Here is a 21,314-nt window from a genome sequence, read left to right on the forward strand (position 1 = left end):
AGGGCTCAGTGTTAACCTGACAAGGAGGTGACATTAGGGCTCAGTATTGTCCTGACAAAGCCACTAGGAGGTGACATTAGGGCTCAGTGTTATCCTGACAAGGAGGTGACATTAGGGCTCAGTATTATCCTGACAAAGCCACTAGGAGGTGACATTAGGGCTCAGTATTATCCTGACAAGGAGGTGACATTAGGGCCCAGTATTATCCTGACAAAGCCACTAGGAGGTGACATTAGGGCTCAGTGTTAACCTGACAAGGAGGTGACATTAGGGCTCAGTATTGTCCTGACAAAGCCACTAGGAGGTGACATTAGGGCTCAGTATTATCCTGACAAAGCCACTAGGAGGTGACATTAGGGCCCAGTATTATCCTGACAAGGAGGTGACATTAGGGCTCAGTATTATCCTGACAAAGCCATTAGGAGATGACATTAGGGCTCAGTATTATCCTGACAAGGAGGTGACATTAGGGCTCAGTATTATCCTGACAAAGCCACTAGGAGGTGACATTAGGAGGTGACATTAGGGCCCAGTATTATCCTGACAAAGCCACTAGGAGTTGACATTAGGGCTCAGTATTATCCTGACAAAGCCACTAGGAGGTGACATTAGGAGGTGACATTAGGGCCCAGTATTATCCTGACAAAGCCACTAGGAGGTGACATTAGGAGGTGACATTAGGGCTCAGTGTTATCCTGACAAGGAGGTGACATTAGGGCTCAGTATTATCATGACAAAGCCACTAGGAGGTGACATTAGGGCTCAGTGTTATCCTGACAAGGAGGTGACATTAGGGCTCAGTATTATCCTGACAAAGCCACTAGGAGGAGACTTTAGGAGGTGACATTAGGGCTCAGTATTATCCTGACAAGGAGGTGACATTAGGGCTCAGTATTATCCTGACAAAGCCACTAGGAGGTGACATTAGGGCTCAGTGTTATCCTGACAAGGAGGTGACATTAGGGCTCAGTATTATCCTGACAAAGCCACTAGGAGGTGACATTAGGGCTCAGTATTATCCTGACAAGGAGGTGACATTAGGGCTCAGTATTATCCTGACAAAGCCACTAGGAGGTGACATTAGGAATCAGTATTATCCTGACAAAGCCACTAGGAGGTGACATTAGGGCTCAGTATTATCCTGACAAGGAGGTGACATTAGGGCCGAGTATTATACTGACAAAGCCACTAGGAGGTGACATTAGGGCTCAGTGTTATCCTGACAAGGAGGTGACATTAGGGCTCAGTATTATCCTGACAAAGCCACTAGGAGGTGACATTAGGGCTCAGTATTATCCTGACAAGGAGGTGACATTATGGCTCAGTATTATCCTGACAAAGCCACTAGGAGGTGACATTAGGGCTCAGTATTATCCTGACAAAGCCACTAGGAGGTGACATTAGGGCTCAGTATTATCCTGACAAGGAGGTGACATTAGGGCCCAGTATTATCCTGACAAAGCACCTAGGAGGTGACATTAGGGCTCAGTATTATCCTGACAAGGAGGTGACATTAGGGCCCAGTATTATCCTGACAAAGCCACTAGGAGGTGACATTAGGGCTCAGTATTATCCTGACAAAGCCACTAGGAGGTGACATTAGGGCTCAGTATTATCCTGACAAGGAGGTGACATTAGGGCTCAGTATTATCCTGACAAAGCCACTAGGAGGTGACATTAGGGCTCAGTGTTATCCTGACAAAGCCACTAGGAGGTGACATTAGGGCTCAGTATTATCCTGACAAAGCCACTAGGAGGTGACATTAGGGCCCAGTATTATCCTGACAAAGCCACTAGGAGGTGACATTAGGGCTCAGTGTTATCCTGACAAGGAGGTGACATTAGGGCTCAGTATTATCCTGACAAAGCCACTAGGAGGTGACATTAGGGCTCAGTATTATCCTGACAAGGAGGTGACATTAGGGCTCAGTATTATCCTGACAAAGCCACTAGGAGGTGACATTAGGGCTCAGTATTATCCTGACAATGCCACTAGGAAGTGACATTAGGGCTCAGTATTATCCTGACAAGGAGGTGACATTAGGGCCCAGTATTATCCTGACAAAGCCACTAGGAGGTGACATTAGGGCTCAGTATTATCCTGACAAAACCACTAGGAGGTGACATTAGGGCTCAGTATTATCCTGACAAGGAGGTGACATTAGGGCTCAGTATTATCCTGACAAGGAGGTGACATTAGGGCCCAGTATTATCCTGACAAAGCCACTAGGAGGTGACATTAGGGCTCAGTATTATCCTGACAAAGCCACTAGGAGGTGACATTAGGGCTCAGTATTATCCTGACAAAGCCACTAGGAGGTGACATTAGGGCTCAGTATTATCCTGACAAAGCCACTAGGAGGTGACATTAGGAGGTGACATTAGGGCTCAGTATTATCCTGACAAAGCCACTAGGAGGTGACATTAGGGCTCAGTATTATCCTGACAAGGAGGTGACATTAGGGCTCAGTATTATCCTGACAAAGCCACTAGGAGGTGACATTAGGGGCTCAGTGTTAACCTGACAAGGAGGTGACATTAGGGCTCAGTATTGTCCTGACAAAGCCACTAGGAGGTGACATTAGGGCTCAGTGTTATCCTGACAAGGAGGTGACATTAGGGCTCAGTATTATCCTGACAAAGCCACTAGGAGGTGACATTAGGGCTCAGTATTATCCTGACAAGGAGGTGACATTAGGGCCCAGTATTATCCTGACAAAGCCACTAGGAGGTGACATTAGGGCTCAGTGTTAACCTGACAAGGAGGTGACATTAGGGCTCAGTATTGTCCTGACAAAGCCACTAGGAGGTGACATTAGGGCTCAGTATTATCCTGACAAAGCCACTAGGAGGTGACATTAGGGCCCAGTATTATCCTGACAAGGAGGTGACATTAGGGCTCAGTATTATCCTGACAAAGCCATTAGGAGATGACATTAGGGCTCAGTATTATCCTGACAAGGAGTTGACATTAGGGCTCAGTATTATCCTGACAAAGCCACTAGGAGGTGACATTAGGAGGTGACATTAGGGCCCAGTATTATCCTGACAAAGCCACTAGGAGGTGACATTAGGAGGTGACATTAGGGCTCAGTGTTATCCTGACAAGGAGGTGACATTAGGGCTCAGTATTATCATGACAAAGCCACTAGGAGGTGACATTAGGAGGTGACATTAGGGCTCAGTGTTATCCTGACAAGGAGGTGACATTAGGGCTCAGTATTATCATGACAAAGCCACTAGGAGGAGACATTAGGAGGTGACATTAGGGCTCAGTGTTATCCTGACAAGGAGGTGACATTAGGGCTCAGTATTATCCTGACAAAGCCACTAGGAGGAGACTTTAGGAGGTGACATTAGGGCTCAGTATTATCCTGACAAGGAGGTGACATTAGGGCTCAGTATTATCCTGACAAAGCCACTAGGAGGTGACATTAGGGCTCAGTATTATCCTGACAAGGAGGTGACATTAGGGCTCAGTATTATCCTGACAAAGCCACTAGGAGGTGACATTAGGGCTCAGTGTTAACCTGACAAGGAGGTGACATTAGGGCTCAGTATTATCCTGACAAAGCCACTAGGAGGTGACATTAGGGCCCAGTATTATCCTGACAAAGCCACTAGGAGGTGACATTAGGGCTCAGTATTATCCTGACAAAGCCACTAGGAGGTGACATTAGGGCTCAGTATTATCCTGACAAGGAGGTGACATTAGGGCCCAGTATTATCCTGACAAAGCCACTAGGAGGTGACATTAGGGCTCAGTATTATCCTGACAAGGAGGTGACATTAGGGCTCAGTATTATCCTGACAAAGCCACTATGAGGTGACATTAGGGCTCAGTGTTATCCTGACAAAGCCACTAGGAGGTGACATTAGGGCTCAGTATTATCCTGACAAAGCCACTAGGAGGTGACATTAGGGCTCAGTATTATCCTGACAAAGCCACTAGGAGGTGACATTAGGGCTCAGTATTATCCTGACAAGGAGCTGACATTAGGGCTCAGTATTATCCTGACAAGGAGGTGACATTAGGGCCCAGTATTATCCTGACAAAGCCACTAGGAGGTGACATTAGGGCTCAGTATTATCCTGACAAAGCCACTAGGAGGTGACATTAGGGCTCAGTATTATCCTGACAAAGCCACTAGGAGGTGACATTAGGGCTCAGTATTATCCTGACAAGGAGGTGACATTAGGGCTCAGTATTATCCTGACAAGGAGGTGACATTAGGGCTCAGTATTATCCTGACAAAGCCACTAGGAGGTGACATTAGGGCCCAGTATTATCCTGACAAAGCCACTAGGAGGTGACATTAGGGCTCAGTATTATCCTGACAAGGAGGTGACATTAGGGCTAGGTATTATCCTGACAAGGAGGTGACATTAGGGCCCAGTATTATCCTGACAAAGCCACTAGGAGGTGACATTAGGGCTCAGTATTATCCTGACAAAGCCACTAGGAGGTGACATTAGGGCTCAGTATTATCCTGACAAAGAGGTGACATTAGGGCTCAGTATTATCCTGACAAAGCCACTAGGAGGTGACATTAGGGCTCAGTATTATCCTGACAAAGCCACTAGGAGGTGACATTAGGAGGTGACATTAGGGCCCAGTATTATCCGGACAAAGCCACTTTGTGGGAGGAACTATTTGACCGATGCGAACAGGACCAACGACGTGACTAAACAGAAAGCAACTTGACAGCGATTCATGTTTTCAGTGGATATGTACAAATGAATGTGATATTTCAGTCTCTCTCTCTCCCCAGTTCATAGTACAATGTAGGCTACACACATTTCCAGTGATATGGGGGATAGAGACGTTTATTTCTACATTACAAACAAACAACTTTTCTGAAAAATGTCAACACTGCCATGTTGTACTTCCTGTTGGAAAGCAACGTCAGACTTAACGCTGAAACAGATGCACCTCCCCAGAATTCATTTCTCCACCATCGTCTGCAGTCGGTTTGCTTCAGCCTTTCCACTCAAACAAGCCCATTTCCTGTCCTGGGGGAGGCGACAGAGTTCTACTGGGCCTGGTGTTGGCTCTGTCCTGGGGGAGAAGACAGAGCTCTGCTGGGCCTGGTGTTGGTTCTGTCCTGGGGGAGACGACAGAGTTCTACTGGGCCTGGTGTTGGCTCTGTCCTGGGGGAGACGACAGAGTTCTACTGGGCCTGGTGTTGGCTCTGTCCTGGGGGAGGCGACAGAGTTCTACTGGGCCTGGTGTTGGTTCTGTCCTGGGGGAGACGTTAGAGCTCTACTGGGCCTGGTGTTGGCTCTGTCCTGGGGGAGACGACAGAGCTCTACTGGGCCTGGTGTTGGCTCTGTCCTGGGGGAGACGTTAGAGTTCTACTGGGCCTGGTGTTGGTTCTGTCCTGGGGGAGACGTTAGAGCTCTACTGGGCCTGGTGTTGGCTCTGTCCTGGGGGAGACGACAGAGCTCTACTGGGCCTGGTGTTGGTTCTGTCCTGGGGGAGACGACAGAGCTCTACTGGGCCTGGTGTTGGCTGGGGGAGACGTTAGAGCTCTACTGGGCCTGGTGTTGGTTCTGTCCTGGGGGAGACGACAGAGCTCTACTGGGCCTGGTGTTGGCTGGGGGAGACGTTAGAGCTCTACTGGGCCTGGTGTTGGTTCTGTCCTGGGGGAGACGACAGAGCTCTACTGGGCCTGGTGTTGGTTCTGTCCTGGGGGAGACGACAGAGCTCTACTGGGCCTGGTGTTGGCTCTGTCCTGGGGGAGACGACAGAGCTCTACTGGGCCTGGTGTTGGTTCTGTCCTGGGGGAGACGTTAGAGCTCTGCTGGGCCTGGTGTTGGCTCTGTCCTGGGGGAGACGACAGACCTCTACTGGGCCTGGTGTTGGTTCTGTCCTGGGCGAGACGTTAGAGCTCTACTGGGCCTGGTGTTGGCTCTGTAGGGAGAGTCTGCTGAACTTTGACCTCAAACTGTAGGCAGAGGATGAGTCTGGAGGACAAGTGAGAGGAGGAGAGTAGACTTATTGTTGTGGTCAGTCTACATCCTACAGGTGTGATTTTACAATGTGAGGACTGTAGAGAGGACCAGACTGTAAAATACTGTAGAGAGGACCAGACTGTGATATACTGTAGAGAGGACCAGACTGTAATATACTGTAGAGAGGACCAGACTGTAATATACTGTAGAGGACCAGACTGTACTGTAATATACTGTAGAGAGGACCAGACTGTAATATACTGTAGAGGACCAGACTGTACTGTAATATACTGTAGAGAGGACCAGACTGTAATATACTGTAGAGAGGACCAGACTGTAATATACTGTAGAGAGGACCAGACTGTAATATACTGTAGAGAGGACCAGACTGTACTGTAATATACTGTAGAGAGGACCAGACTGTAATATACTGTAGAGAGGACCAGACTGGACTGTAATATACTGTAGAGAGGACCAGACTGTAATATACTGTAGAGAGGACCAGACTGTAATATACTGTAGAGAGGACCAGACTGTAATATACTGTAGAGAGGACCAGACTGTACTGTAATATACTGTAGAGAGGACCAGACTGTACTGTAATATACTGTAGAGAGGACCAGACTGTAATATACTGTAGAGAGGACCAGACTGTAATATACTGTAGAGAGGACCAGACTGTAATATACTGTAGAGAGGACCAGACTGTAATATACTGTAGAGAGGACCAGACTGTAATATACTGTAGAGAGGACCAGACTGTACTGTAGTATACTGTAGAGAGGACCAGACTGTAATATACTGTAGAGAGGACCAGACTGTACTGTAATATACTGTAGAGAGGACCAGACTGTAATATACTGTAGAGAGGACCAGACTGTAATATAGTGTAGAGAGGACCAGACTGTAATATACTGTAGAGAGGACCAGACTGTACTGTAATATACTGTAGAGAGGACCAGACTGTAATATACTGTAGAGAGGACCAGACTGTAAAATACTGTAGAGAGGACCAGAAGGTAATATACTGTAGAGAGGACCAGACTGTGATATACTGTAGAGAGGACCAGACTGTAATATACTGTAGAGAGGACCAGACTGTAATATACTGTAGAGAGGACCAGACTGTAATATACTGTAGAGAGGACCAGACTGTAATATACTGTAGAGAGGACCAGACTGTAATATACTGTAGAGAGGACCAGACTGTAATATACTGTAGAGAGGACCAGACTGTACTGTAATATACTATAGAGAGGACCAGACTGTAATATACTGTAGAGAGGACCAGACTGTAATATACTGTAGAGAGGACCAGACTGTAATATACTGTAGAGAGGACCAGACTGTACTGTAATATACTGTAGAGAGGACCAGACTGTAGTATACTGTAGAGAGGACCAGACTGTAATATACTGTAGAGAGGACCAGACTGTACTATACTGTAGAGAGGACCAGACTGTAATATACTGTAGAGAGGACCAGACTGTAATATACTGTAGAGAGGACCAGACTGTAATATACTGTAGAGAGGACCAGACTGTAATATACTGTAGAGAGGACCAGACTGTAATATACTGTAGAGAGGACCAGAATGTAATATACTGTAGAGAGGACCAGACTGTACTGTAATATACTGTAGAGAGGACCAGACTGTAATATACTGTAGAGAGGACCAGACTGTACTGTAATATACTGTAGAGAGGACCAGACTGTAATATACTGTAGAGAGGACCAGACTGTAATATAGTGTAGAGAGGACCAGACTGTAATATACTGTAGAGAGGACCAGACTGTACTGTAATATACTGTAGAGAGGACCAGACTGTAATATACTGTAGAGAGGACCAGACTGTAAAATACTGTAGAGAGGACCAGAAGGTAATATACTGTAGAGAGGACCAGACTGTGATATACTGTAGAGAGGACCAGACTGTAATATACTGTAGAGAGGACCAGACTGTAATATACTGTAGAGAGGACCAGACTGTAATATACTGTAGAGAGGACCAGACTGTAATATACTGTAGAGAGGACCAGACTGTAATATACTGTAGAGAGGACCAGACTGTAATATACTGTAGAGAGGACCAGACTGTACTGTAATATACTGTAGAGAGGACCAGACTGTAATATACTGTAGAGAGGACCAGACTGTAATATACTGTAGAGAGGACCAGACTGTAATATACTGTAGAGAGGACCAGACTGTACTGTAATATACTGTAGAGAGGACCAGACTGTAGTATACTGTAGAGAGGACCAGACTGTAATATACTGTAGAGAGGACCAGACTGTACTATACTGTAGAGAGGACCAGACTGTAATATACTGTAGAGAGGACCAGACTGTAATATACTGTAGAGAGGACCAGACTGTAATATACTGTAGAGAGGACCAGACTGTAATATACTGTAGAGAGGACCAGACTGTAATATACTGTAGAGAGGACCAGAATGTAATATACTGTAGAGAGGACCAGACTGTACTGTAATATACTGTAGAGAGGACCAGACTGTAATATACTGTAGAGAGGACCAGACTGTAATATACTGTAGAGAGGACCAGACTGTAATATACTGTAGAGAGGACCAGACTGTAATATACTGTAGAGAGGACCAGACTGTAATATACTGTAGAGAGGACCAGACTGTAATATACTGTAGAGAGGACCAGACTGTACTATACTGTAGAGAGGACCAGACTGTAATATACTGTAGAGAGGACCAGACTGTAATATACTGTAGAGAGGACCAGACTGTACTGTAATATACTGTAGAGAGGACCAGACTGTACAATACTGTAGAGAGGACCAGACTATAATATACTGTAGAGAGGACCAGACTGTACAATACTGTAGAGAGGACCAGACTGTACTGTAATATACTGTAGAGAGGACCAGACTGTAATATACTGTAGAGAGGACCAGACTGTACTGTAATATACTGTAGAGAGGACCAGACTGTAATATACTGTAGAGAGGACCAGACTGTAATATACTATAGAGAGGACCAGACTGTACTGTAATATACTGTAGAGAGGACCAGACTGTAATATACTGTAGAGAGGACCAGACTGTAATATACTGTAGAGAGGACCAGACTGTACTGTAATATACTGTAGAGAGGACCAGACTATAATATACTGTAGAGAGGACCAGACTGTACTGTAATATACTGTAGAGAGGACCAGACTGTAATATACTGTAGAGAGGACCAGACTGTAATATACTGTAGAGAGGACCAGACTGTAATATACTGTAGAGAGGACCAGACTGTAATATACTGTAGAGAGGACCAGACTGTAATATACTGTAGAGAGGACCAGACTGTAATATACTGTAGAGAGGACCAGACTGTAATATACTGTAGAGAGGACCAGACTGTAATATACTGTAGAGAGGACCAGACTGTAATATACTGTAGAGAGGACCAGACTGTAATATACTGTAGAGAGGACCAGACTGTACTGTAATATACTGTAGAGAGGACCAGACTGTACAATACTGTAGAGAGGACCAGACTGTACTGTAATATACTGTAGAGAGGACCAGACTGTAATATACTGTAGAGAGGACCAGACTGTAATATACTGTAGAGAGGACCAGACTGTACTGTAATATACTGTAGAGAGGACCAGACTGTACTGTAATATACTGTAGAGAGGACCAGACTGTAATATACTGTAGAGAAGACCAGACTGTAATATACTGTAGAGAGGACCAGACTGTAATATACTGTAGAGAGGACCAGACTGTAATATACTGTAGAGAGGACCAGACTGTAATATACTGTAGAGAGGACCAGACTGTAATATACTGTAGAGAGGACCAGACTGTAATATACTGTAGAGAGGACCAGACTGTAATATACTGTAGAGAGGACCAGACTGTACTGTAATATACTGTAGAGAGGACCAGACTGTAATATACTGTAGAGAGGACCAGACTGTAATATACTGTAGAGAGGACCAGACTGTAATATACTGTAGAGAGGACCAGACTGTGATATACTGTAGAGAGGACCAGACTGTAATATACTGTAGAGAGGACCAGACTGTACTGTAATATACTGTAGAGAGGACCAGACTGTAATATACTGTAGAGAGGACCAGACTGTACTGTAATATACTGTAGAGAGGACCAGACTGTACTGTAATATACTGTAGAGAGGACCAGACTGTAATATACTGTAGAGAGGAACAGACTGTAATATACTGTAGAGAGGACCAGACTGTACTGTAATATACTGTAGAGAGGACCAGACTGTAATATACTGTAGAGAGGACCAGACTGTAATATACTGTAGAGAGGACCAGACTGTAATATACTGTAGAGAGGACCAGACTGTAATATACTGTAGAGAGGACCAGACTGTAATATACTGTAGAGAGGACCAGACTGTAATATACTGTAGAGAGGACCAGACTGTAATATACTGTAGAGAGGACCAGACTGTACTGTAATATACTGTAGAGAGGACCAGACTGTAATATACTGTAGAGAGACCAGACTGTACTGTAATATACTGTAGAGAGGACCAGACTGTAATATACTGTAGAGAGGACCAGACTGTAATATACTGTAGAGAGGACCAGACTGTAATATACTGTAGAGAGGACCAGACTGTACTGTAATATACTGTAGAGAGGACCAGACTGTAATATACTGTAGAGAGGACCAGACTGGACTGTAATATACTGTAGAGAGGACCAGACTGTAATATACTGTAGAGAGGACCAGACTGTAATATACTGTAGAGAGGACCAGACTGTAATATACTGTAGAGAGGACCAGACTGTACTGTAATATACTGTAGAGAGGACCAGACTGTACTGTAATATACTGTAGAGAGGACCAGACTGTAATATACTGTAGAGAGGACCAGACTGTAATATACTGTAGAGAGGACCAGACTGTAATATACTGTAGAGAGGACCAGACTGTAATATACTGTAGAGGACCAGACTGTACTGTAATATACTGTAGAGAGGACCAGACTGTAATATACTGTAGAGGACCAGACTGTACTGTAATATACTGTAGAGAGGACCAGACTGTAATATACTGTAGAGAGGACCAGACTGTAATATACTGTAGAGAGGACCAGACTGTAATATACTGTAGAGAGGACCAGACTGTACTGTAATATACTGTAGAGAGGACCAGACTGTAATATACTGTAGAGAGGACCAGACTGGACTGTAATATACTGTAGAGAGGACCAGACTGTAATATACTGTAGAGAGGACCAGACTGTAATATACTGTAGAGAGGACCAGACTGTAATATACTGTAGAGAGGACCAGACTGTAATATACTGTAGAGAGGACCAGACTGTACTGTAATATACTGTAGAGAGGACCAGACTGTACTGTAATATACTGTAGAGAGGACCAGACTGTAATATACTGTAGAGAGGACCAGACTGTAATATACTGTAGAGAGGACCAGACTGTAATATACTGTAGAGAGGACCAGAGACTGTAATATACTGTAGAGAGGACCAGACTGTAATATACTGTAGAGAGGACCAGACTGTACTGTAGTATACTGTAGAGAGGACCAGACTGTAATATACTGTAGAGAGGACCAGACTGTACTGTAATATACTGTAGAGAGGACCAGACTGTAATATACTGTAGAGAGGACCAGACTGTAATATACTGTAGAGAGGACCAGACTGTAATATACTGTAGAGAGGACCAGACTGTACTGTAGTATACTGTAGAGAGGACCAGACTGTAATATACTGTAGAGAGGACCAGACTGTACTGTAATATACTGTAGAGAGGACCAGACTGTAATATACTGTAGAGAGGACCAGACTGTAATATAGTGTAGAGAGGACCAGACTGTAATATACTGTAGAGAGGACCAGACTGTACTGTAATATACTGTAGAGAGGACCAGACTGTAATATACTGTAGAGAGGACCAGGCAGGGACTCTCACCTGTCCCAGTGGAGGACGTGACGTCCAGCTGGGCCTGTCTCCTCAGCAGCACATCCTCTCTCTCCAGGGCGACCATGTATTTAGAGTAGGACCAAGATAACTGTTATAAAAGAGACATGTAGTTAGATAGGGACCAAGATAACTGTTATAAAAGAGACATGTAGTTAGATAGGGACCAAGATAACTGTTATAGAAGAGACATGTAGTTAGAGAGTAGGACCAAGATAACTGTTATAGAAGAGACATGTAGTTACAATAGGACCAAGATAACTGTTATAGAAGAGACATGTAGTTAGAGAATAGGACTAAGATAACTGTTATAGAAGAGACATGTAGTTAGAGAGTAGGACCAAGATAACTGTTATAGAAGAGACATGTAGTTAGAGAATAGGACTAAGACAACTGTTATAGAAGAAACATGTAGATAGAGAATAGGACTAAGACAATTGTTATAGAAGAGACATGTAGTTAGAATAGGACCAAGACAACTGTTATAGAAAAGACATGTAGTTAGAATAGGACTAAGACAACTGTTATAGAAGAGACATGTAGTTAGCATAGGACCAAGACAACTGTTATAGAAGAGACATGTAGTTAGAGAGTAGGACCAAGACAACTGTTATAGAAGAGACATGTAGTTAGAGAGTAGGACCAAGACAACTGTTATAGAAGAGACATGTAGTTAGAGAGTATGACCAAGACAACTGTTATAGAAGAGACATGTAGTTAGAGAATAGGACCAAGACAACTGTTATAGAAAAGACATGTAGTTAGAGAGTAGGACTAAGATAACTGTTATAGAAGAGACATGTAGTTAGAGAATAGGACCAAGATAACTGTTATAGAAGAGACATGTAGTTAGAGAGTAGGACCAAGACAACTGTTATAGAAGAGACATGTAGTTAGAGAATAGGACCAAGACAACTGTTATAGAAAAGACATGTAGTTAGAGAGTAGGACTAAGATAACTGTTATAGAAGAGACATGTAGTTAGAGAGTAGGACCAAGACAACTGTTATAGAAAAGACATGTAGTTAGAATAGGACCAAGACAACTGTTATATAAGAGACATGTAGTTAGAATAGGGACCAAGATAACTGTTATAGAAGAGACATGTAGTTAGAGAGTAGGACCAAGACAACTGTTATAGAAGAGACATGTAGCTAGAGAATAGGACTAAGACAACTGTTATAGAAGAGACATGTAGTTAGAGAGTAGGACCAAGACAACTGTTATAGAAGAGACATGTAATTAGAGAGTAGGACCAAGACAACTGTTATAGAAGAGACATGTAGCTGGATAGGGACCAAGACAACTGTTATAGAAGAGACATGTAGTTAGAGAGTAGGACCAAGACAACTGTTATAGAAGAGACATGTAGCTAGAGAGTAGGACTAAGACAACTGTTATAGAAGAGACATGTAGTTAGAGAGTAGGACTAAGACAACTGTTATAGAAGAGACATGTAGTTAGAGAGTAGGACCAAGACAACTGTTATAGAAGAGACATGTAGTTAGAGAGTAGGACCAAGACAACTGTTATAGAAGAGACATGTAGTTAGAGAGTATGACCAAGACAACTGTTATAGAAGAGACATGTAGTTAGAGAATAGGACCAAGACAACTGTTATAGAAAAGACATGTAGTTAGAGAGTAGGACTAAGATAACTGTTATAGAAGAGACATGTAGTTAGAGAATAGGACCAAGATAACTGTTATAGAAGAGACATGTAGTTAGAGAGTAGGACCAAGACAACTGTTATAGAAGAGACATGTAGTTAGAGAATAGGACCAAGACAACTGTTATAGAAAAGACATGTAGTTAGAGAGTAGGACTAAGATAACTGTTATAGAAGAGACATGTAGTTAGAGAGTAGGACCAAGACAACTGTTATAGAAAAGACATGTAGTTAGAATAGGACCAAGACAACTGTTATATAAGAGACATGTAGTTAGAATAGGGACCAAGATAACTGTTATAGAAGAGACATGTAGTTAGAGAGTAGGACCAAGACAACTGTTATAGAAGAGACATGTAGCTAGAGAATAGGACTAAGACAACTGTTATAGAAGAGACATGTAGTTAGAGAGTAGGACCAAGACAACTGTTATAGAAGAGACATGTAATTAGAGAGTAGGACCAAGACAACTGTTATAGAAGAGACATGTAGCTGGATAGGGACCAAGACAACTGTTATAGAAGAGACATGTAGTTAGAGAGTAGGACCAAGACAACTGTTATAGAAGAGACATGTAGCTAGAGAGTAGGACTAAGACAACTGTTATAGAAGAGACATGTAGTTAGAGAGTAGGACTAAGACAACTGTTATAGAAGAGACATGTAGTTAGAGAGTAGGACTAAGACAACTGTTATAGAAGAGACATGTAGTTAGAGAATAGGACTAAGACAATTGTTATAGAAGAGACATGTAGTTAGAGAGTAGGACCAAGATAACTGTTATAGAAAAGACATGTAGTTAGAGAGTAGGACCAAGACAACTGTTATAGAAGAGACATGTAGTTAGAGAATAGGACCAAGACAACTGTTATAGAAAAGACATGTAGTTAGAGAGTAGGACCAAGACAACTGTTATAGAAGAGACATGTAGTTAGAGAGTAGGACTAAGACAATTGTTATAGAAGAGACATGTAGTTAGAGAGTAGGACTAAGATAACTGTTATAGAAGAGACATGTATTTAGAGTAGGACCAAGATAACTGTTATAGAAGAGACATGTAGTTAGAGAATAGGACCAAGACAACTGTTATAGAAGAGACATGTAGTTAGAATAGGACTAAGATAACTGTTATAGAATAGACATGTAGCTAGAATAGGACTAAGACAACTGTTATAGAAGAGACATGTAGTTAGAATAGGACCAAGACAACTGTTATAGAAAAGACATGTAGTTAGAATAGGACTAAGACAACTGTTATAGAAGAGACATGTAGTTAGAATAGGACTAAGACAACTGTTATAGAAGAGACATGTAGTTAGAATAGGGACCAAGATAACTGTTATATAAGAGACATGTAGTTAGAATAGGGACCAAGATAACTGTTATAGAAGAGACATGTAGTTAGAATAGGACTAAGATAACTGTTATAGAATAGACATGTAGCTAGAATAGGACTAAGACAACTGTTATAGAAGAGACATGTAGTTAGAATAGGACCAAGACAACTGTTATAGAAGAGTAATGTAGTTAGAATAGGACCAAGATAACTGTTATATAAGAGACATGTAGCTAGAATAGGACTAAAAGGTGTTTACCTGTTGGCTAGGGTAAAGCAGCTCTCTGCTCCCCTGTAGTCCTCTGTGTTTCTCCTCCTGCTCCTCCACTTCCTCTGGAAACATCTCCTCTTCCTCCTGGGCTCTCCTCTCCACTTCCTTTTCCTCCTCTCTCCTCCTGCGGCGCTGCAGTTTAGCACTCTGTTTGTTCATGCTGTTCTGCAACAGTGGCAACACCTCCTCCTCCTGCACACCGCTGCTGAACGACAGGAACTCTGGCCACAGCTTCAGTAGCTCACTGAACACACACATCTACTACACAGAGAGAGAGAGAGAAACATAGAGAGAAACAGAGAGAGAGAGAAGGAGAGAGAGAGAGAAACAGAGAGAGAGAGAAACAGAGAGAGAGAGAGAGAGAAACAGAGAGAGAGACAGAGAGAGAGAGAGAGAGACAGACATAAGGTGAATATACATATATAAGAGCGTCTGCTAAATTACTGAAATGAAATGTATACAGGATCCTTGCAATAGTCAGGTATACACTGAGTGTACAAAACATTAGGAACACCTTCCTAATATTCCCGTTCAGTCGGGACATGGACTCTACAAGGTGTCGACAGCGTTCCACAGGGATGCTGGACCAACGCTTCATACCGTGTCCAGTTGGCTGGATGTCGTTTGAGTGGTGGACCATTCTAGATACACACAGGAAGTTGTTTAAACACTCAAACCGTTGCGTCTGGTACCTACTACCAAACCCATTTCAAAGGCTCTTCAATCTTTTGTCTTGTCCCTTCAACTCTCTGAATGGCTCACCTGGATTCACCTGGTCAGTGTGTGTCATGGAAAGAGGAATGTTTTGTACACCCAGCGTATATCGCTCTGTCTGTCTGTCTGTCTGTCTGTCTGTCTGTCTGTCTGTCTGTCTGTCTGTCTGTCTGCCTGCCTGCCTGCCTGCCTGCCTGCCTGCCTGCCTGCCTGCCTGCCTGCCTGCCTGCCAGCCTGCCTGCCTGTCTGCCTGCCTGCCTGTCTGTGTACCTGAGCCTCTCTGAAGACGTAGGGCCCCATCTCGCCCCTCCTCTCCAGGATGTGTGAAGCCTGCTCTGGGGGGATGTCTATCTGCAGGGCCGGGGGGACGGAGGACTGGATGAAACAGCTGATGATGGTGGACACCTTGTCCTGGACTACAGCCTCCAAACAGTGGGAATGACACAGATCCTAATGGGGAGGGAGGGAGGGAGGGAGGGAGGGAGGGAGGGAGGGAGGGAGGGAGGGAGGGAGGGAGGGAGGGAGGGAGGGAGGGAGGGAGGGAGGGAGGGAGGGAGGGAGGGAGGAGGGAGGGATGGCATGGGGGGAGGGAGGGAGGGATGGATGGAGGGAGGGATGGCATGGAGGAGACAGATCTATTATTAATTCTAGAAGATTACCAAGGCCCAGTGTAGACCTCAGAGATAACAGCACCAGATTACCAAGGCCCAGTGTAGACCTCAGAGATAACAGCACCAGATTACCAAGGCCCAGTGTAGACCTCAGAGATAACAGCACCAGATTACCAAGGCCCAGTGTAGACCCCAGAGATAACAGCACCAGATTACCAAGGCCCAGTGTAGACCCCAGAGATAACAGCACCAGATTACCATGGCCCAGTAGATCTCAGAGATAACAGCACCAGATTACCAAGGCCCAGTGTAGACCTCAGAGATAACAGCACCAGATTACCAAGGCCCAGTGTAGACCTCAGAGATAACAGCACCAGATTACCAAGGCCCAGTGTAGACCCCAGAGATAACAGCACCAGATTACCAAGGCCCAGTGTAGACCTCAGAGATAACAGCACCAGATTACCAAGGCCCAGTGTAGACCCCAGAGATAACAGCACCAGATTACCAAGGCCCAGTGTAGACCCCAGAGATAACAGCACCAGATTACCAAGGCCCAGTGTAGACCCCAGAGATAACAGCACCAGATTACCAAGGCCCAGTGTAGACCCCAGAGAGAACAGCACCAGATTACCAAGGCCCAGTGTAGATCCCAGAGATAACAGCACCAGATTACCAAGGCCCAGTGTAGACCCCAGAGATAACAGCACCAGATTACCAAGGCCCAGTGTAGACCCCAGAGATAACAGCACCAGATTACCAAGGCCCAGTGTAGACCCCAGAGATAACAGCACCAGATTACCATGGCCCAGTGTAGACCCCAGAGATAACAGCACCAGATTACCAAGGCCCAGTGTAGATCCCAGAGATAACAGCACCAGATTACCAAGGCCCAGTGTAGACCCCAGAGATAACAGCACCAGATTACCAAGGCCCAGTGTAGACCTCAGAGATAACAGCACCAGATTACCATGGCCCAGTGTAGGCCCCAGAGATAACAGCACCAGATTACCAAGGCCCAGTGTAGACCCCAGAGATAACAGCACCAGATTACCAAGGCCCAGTGTAGACCCCAGAGATAACAGCACCAGATTACCATGGCCCAGTGTAGACCTCAGAGATAACAGCACCAGATTACCAAGGCCCAGTGTAGACCTCAGAGATAACAGAACCAGATTACCAAGGCCCAGTGTATACCCCAGAGATAACAGCACCAGATTACCAAGGCCCAGTGTAGACCCCAGAGATAACAGCACCAGATTACCATGGCCCAGTGTAGACCTCAGAGATAACAGCACCAGATTACCAAGGCCCAGTGTAGACCCCAGAGATAACAGCACCAGATTACCAAGGCCCAGTGTAGACCTCAGAGATAACAGCACCAGATTACCAAGGCCCAGTGTAGACCTCAGAGATAACAGCACCAGATTACCAAGGCCCAGTGTAGACCCCAGAGATAACAGCACCAGATTACCAAGGCCCAGTGTAGACCCCAGAGATAACAGCACCAGATTACCAAGGCCCAGTGTAGACCTCAGAGATAACAGCACCAGATTACCAAGGCCCAGTGTAGACCCCAGAGATAACAGCACCAGATTACCAAGGCCCAGTGTAGACCTCAGAGATAACAGCACCAGATTACCATGGCCCAGTGTAGACCTCAGAGATAACAGCACCAGATTACCAAGGCCCAGTGTAGACCCCAGAGATAACAGCACCAGATTACCAAGGCCCAGTGTAGACCTCAGAGATAACAGCACCAGATTACCAAGGCCCAGTGTAGATCCCAGAGATAACAGCACCAGATTACCAAGGCCCAGTGTAGACCCCAGAGATAACAGCACCAGATTACCAAGGCCCAGTGTAGACCCCAGAGATAACAGCACCAGATTACCAAGGCCCAGTAGACCCCAGAGATAACAGCACCAGATTACCAAGGCCCAGTGTAGACCCCAGAGATAACAGCACCAGATTACCAAGGCCCAGTGTAGACCTCAGAGATAACAGCACCAGATTACCAAGGCCCAGTGTAGACCTCAGAGATAACAGCACCAGATTACCAAGGCCCAGTGTAGACCTCAGAGATAACAGCACCAGATTACCAAGGCCCAGTGTAGACCTCAGAGATAACAGCACCAGATTACCAAGGCCCAGTGTAGACCCCAGAGATAACAGCACCAGATTACCAAGGCCCAGTGTAGACCCCAGAGATAACAGCACCAGATTACCAAGGCCCAGTGTAGACCCCAGAGATAACAGCACCAGATTACCAAGGCCCAGTGTAGACCCCAGAGATAACAGCACCAGATTACCATGGCCCAGTGTAGACCCCAGAGATAACAGCACCAGATTACCAAGGCCCAGTGTAGATCCCAGAGATAACAGCACCAGATTACCAAGGCCCAGTGTAGACCCCAGAGATAACAGCACCAGATTACCAAGGCCCAGTGTAGACCTCAGAGATAACAGCACCAGATTACCATGGCCCAGTGTAGGCCCCAGAGATAACAGCACCAGATTACCAAGGCCCAGTGTAGACCCCAGAGATAACAGCACCAGATTACCAAGGCCCAGTGTAGACCCCAGAGATAACAGCACCAGATTACCATGGCCCAGTGTAGACCTCAGAGATAACAGCACCAGATTACCAAGGCCCAGTGTAGACCTCAGAGATAACAGAACCAGATTACCAAGGCCCAGTGTAGACCCCAGAGATAACAGCACCAGATTACCAAGGCCCAGTGTAGACCCCAGAGATAACAGCACCAGATTACCATGGCCCAGTGTAGACCTCAGAGATAACAGCACCAGATTACCAAGGCCCAGTGTAGACCCCAGAGATAACAGCACCAGATTACCAAGGCCCAGTGTAGACCTCAGAGATAACAGCACCAGATTACCAAGGCCCAGTGTAGACCTCAGTGATAACAGCACCAGATTACCAAGGCCCAGTGTAGACCCCAGAGATAACAGCACCAGATTACCAAGGCCCAGTGTAGACCCCAGAGATAACAGCACCAGATTACCAAGGCCCAGTGTAGACCTCAGAGATAACAGCACCAGATTACCAAGGCCCAGTGTAGACCCCAGAGATAACAGCACCAGATTACCAAGGCCCAGTGTAGACCTCAGAGATAACAGCACCAGATTACCATGGCCCAGTGTAGACCTCAGAGATAACAGCACCAGATTACCAAGGCCCAGTGTAGACCCCAGAGATAACAGCACCAGATTACCAAGGCCCAGTGTAGACCTCAGAGATAACAGCACCAGATTACCAAGGCCCAGTGTAGATCCCAGAGATAACAGCACCAGATTACCAAGGCCCAGTGTAGACCCCAGAGATAACAGCACCAGATTACCAAGGCCCAGTGTAGACCCCAGAGATAACAGCACCAGATTACCAAGGCCCAGTAGACCCCAGAGATAACAGCACCAGATTACCAAGGCCCAGTGTAGACCTCAGAGATAACAGCACCAGATTACCAAGGCCCAGTGTAGACCTCAGAGATAACAGCACCAGATTACCAAGGCCCAGTGTAGACCTCAGAGATAACAGCACCAGATTACCAAGGCCCAGTGTAGACCTCAGAGATAACAGCACCAGATTACCAAGGCCCAGTGTAGACCCCAGAGATAACAGCACCAGATTACCAAGGCCCAGTGTAGACCCCAGAGATAACAGCACCAGATTACCAAGGCCCAGTGTAGACCCCAGAGATAACAGCACCAGATTACCATGGCCCAGTGTAGACCCCAGAGATAACACTCCCAGTCCAGTTTTCATGGATAAGGCCAAAAATACAATGCTTACATTTCCTTCCCTTTTATGACAAAATAGTCACATGTAAGAATATAACAATAGAAGTTATGTATTTCTATGTGTAAAAAGGTTTGGTACAGCCTTACCTTGTACCTCTGGACCTCCAGCCAGAACAGAAGGTTTGGTTCAGCCTTACCTTGTACCTCTGGACCTCCAGCCAGAACAGAAGGTTTGGTTCAGCCTTACCTTGTACCTCTGGACCTCCAGCCAGAACAGAAGGTTTGGTTCAGCCTTACCTTGTACCTCTGGACCTCCAGCCAGCTCAGAAGGTTTGGTTCAGCCTTACCTTGTACTTCTGGACCTCCAGCCAGAACAGAAGGTTTGGTTCAGCCTTACCTTGTACCTCTGGACCTCCAGCCAGAACAGGATGTCATTCTCCAGGAAGTCTCCCTTCAGAGAGACGAAGCGCCGGAACTGATGACATGTGACGGGGTTGAGCAGGGCCTTCCGGAGAGCCAGGATCTCCCCTGCAGAGGTCATCCACGTCCCCTTCACCTGCTGCAGGAGAGTCGGGGTCAAACACACAGGAATATACAGCTGGGAAGCTTTTAAAGGTTATAAAGATCCACCAACGTGAGGAACAACTCAGAGAGGAACAACATTGCTTTATAGAAGTCTACAGATAGGATGTTCTAGGTCCAGGACGGGCAACATTTTGGTCCCGTGTGGCTCAGTTGGTAGAGCATGGTGTTTGCAACGCCAGGGTTGTGGGTTCGATTCCCACGGGGGGGCCAGTACGGAGAATAAATGTATGAAATGTATGCATTCACTACTGTAAATCGCTCTGGATAAGAGCGTCTGCTAAATGACTAAAATGTAAAATGTAATGTAAATGAACTATAATCATTTATAATGGACCTATATATTTTTCTGTCCCGACAAAATAGATTTTGACAAACAAAATTGGTCCCAAATATAATCTGTGCGATAATCCCGATGTGGACCTCGAGCCAAAAGAATAAAGGTTTTCCCAGC

General features: G+C 45.2%; 1 protein-coding gene across 1 annotated transcript in view; it reads right to left on the minus strand.

Moving 5' to 3' along the window:
• Positions 1 to 4,765: 4,765 nt before the first annotated feature.
• The window catches only part of LOC106596421 (regulator of G-protein signaling 22), a 50,676-nt gene continuing 34,127 nt past the window's right edge, over positions 4,766 to 21,314 (minus strand). Inside the window, 5 exon segments of the mRNA XM_045711632.1 lie at positions 4,766 to 5,967; positions 11,908 to 12,007; positions 15,180 to 15,449; positions 16,176 to 16,355; positions 20,676 to 20,837. Coding sequence (XP_045567588.1) covers positions 5,894 to 5,967; positions 11,908 to 12,007; positions 15,180 to 15,449; positions 16,176 to 16,355; positions 20,676 to 20,837 — 786 coding nt within the window. The 3' untranslated portion in view covers positions 4,766 to 5,893.

Source organism: Salmo salar, unplaced genomic scaffold, assembly GCF_905237065.1.
Source record: "Salmo salar unplaced genomic scaffold, Ssal_v3.1, whole genome shotgun sequence".
Lineage (NCBI taxonomy): Eukaryota > Metazoa > Chordata > Actinopteri > Salmoniformes > Salmonidae > Salmo > Salmo salar.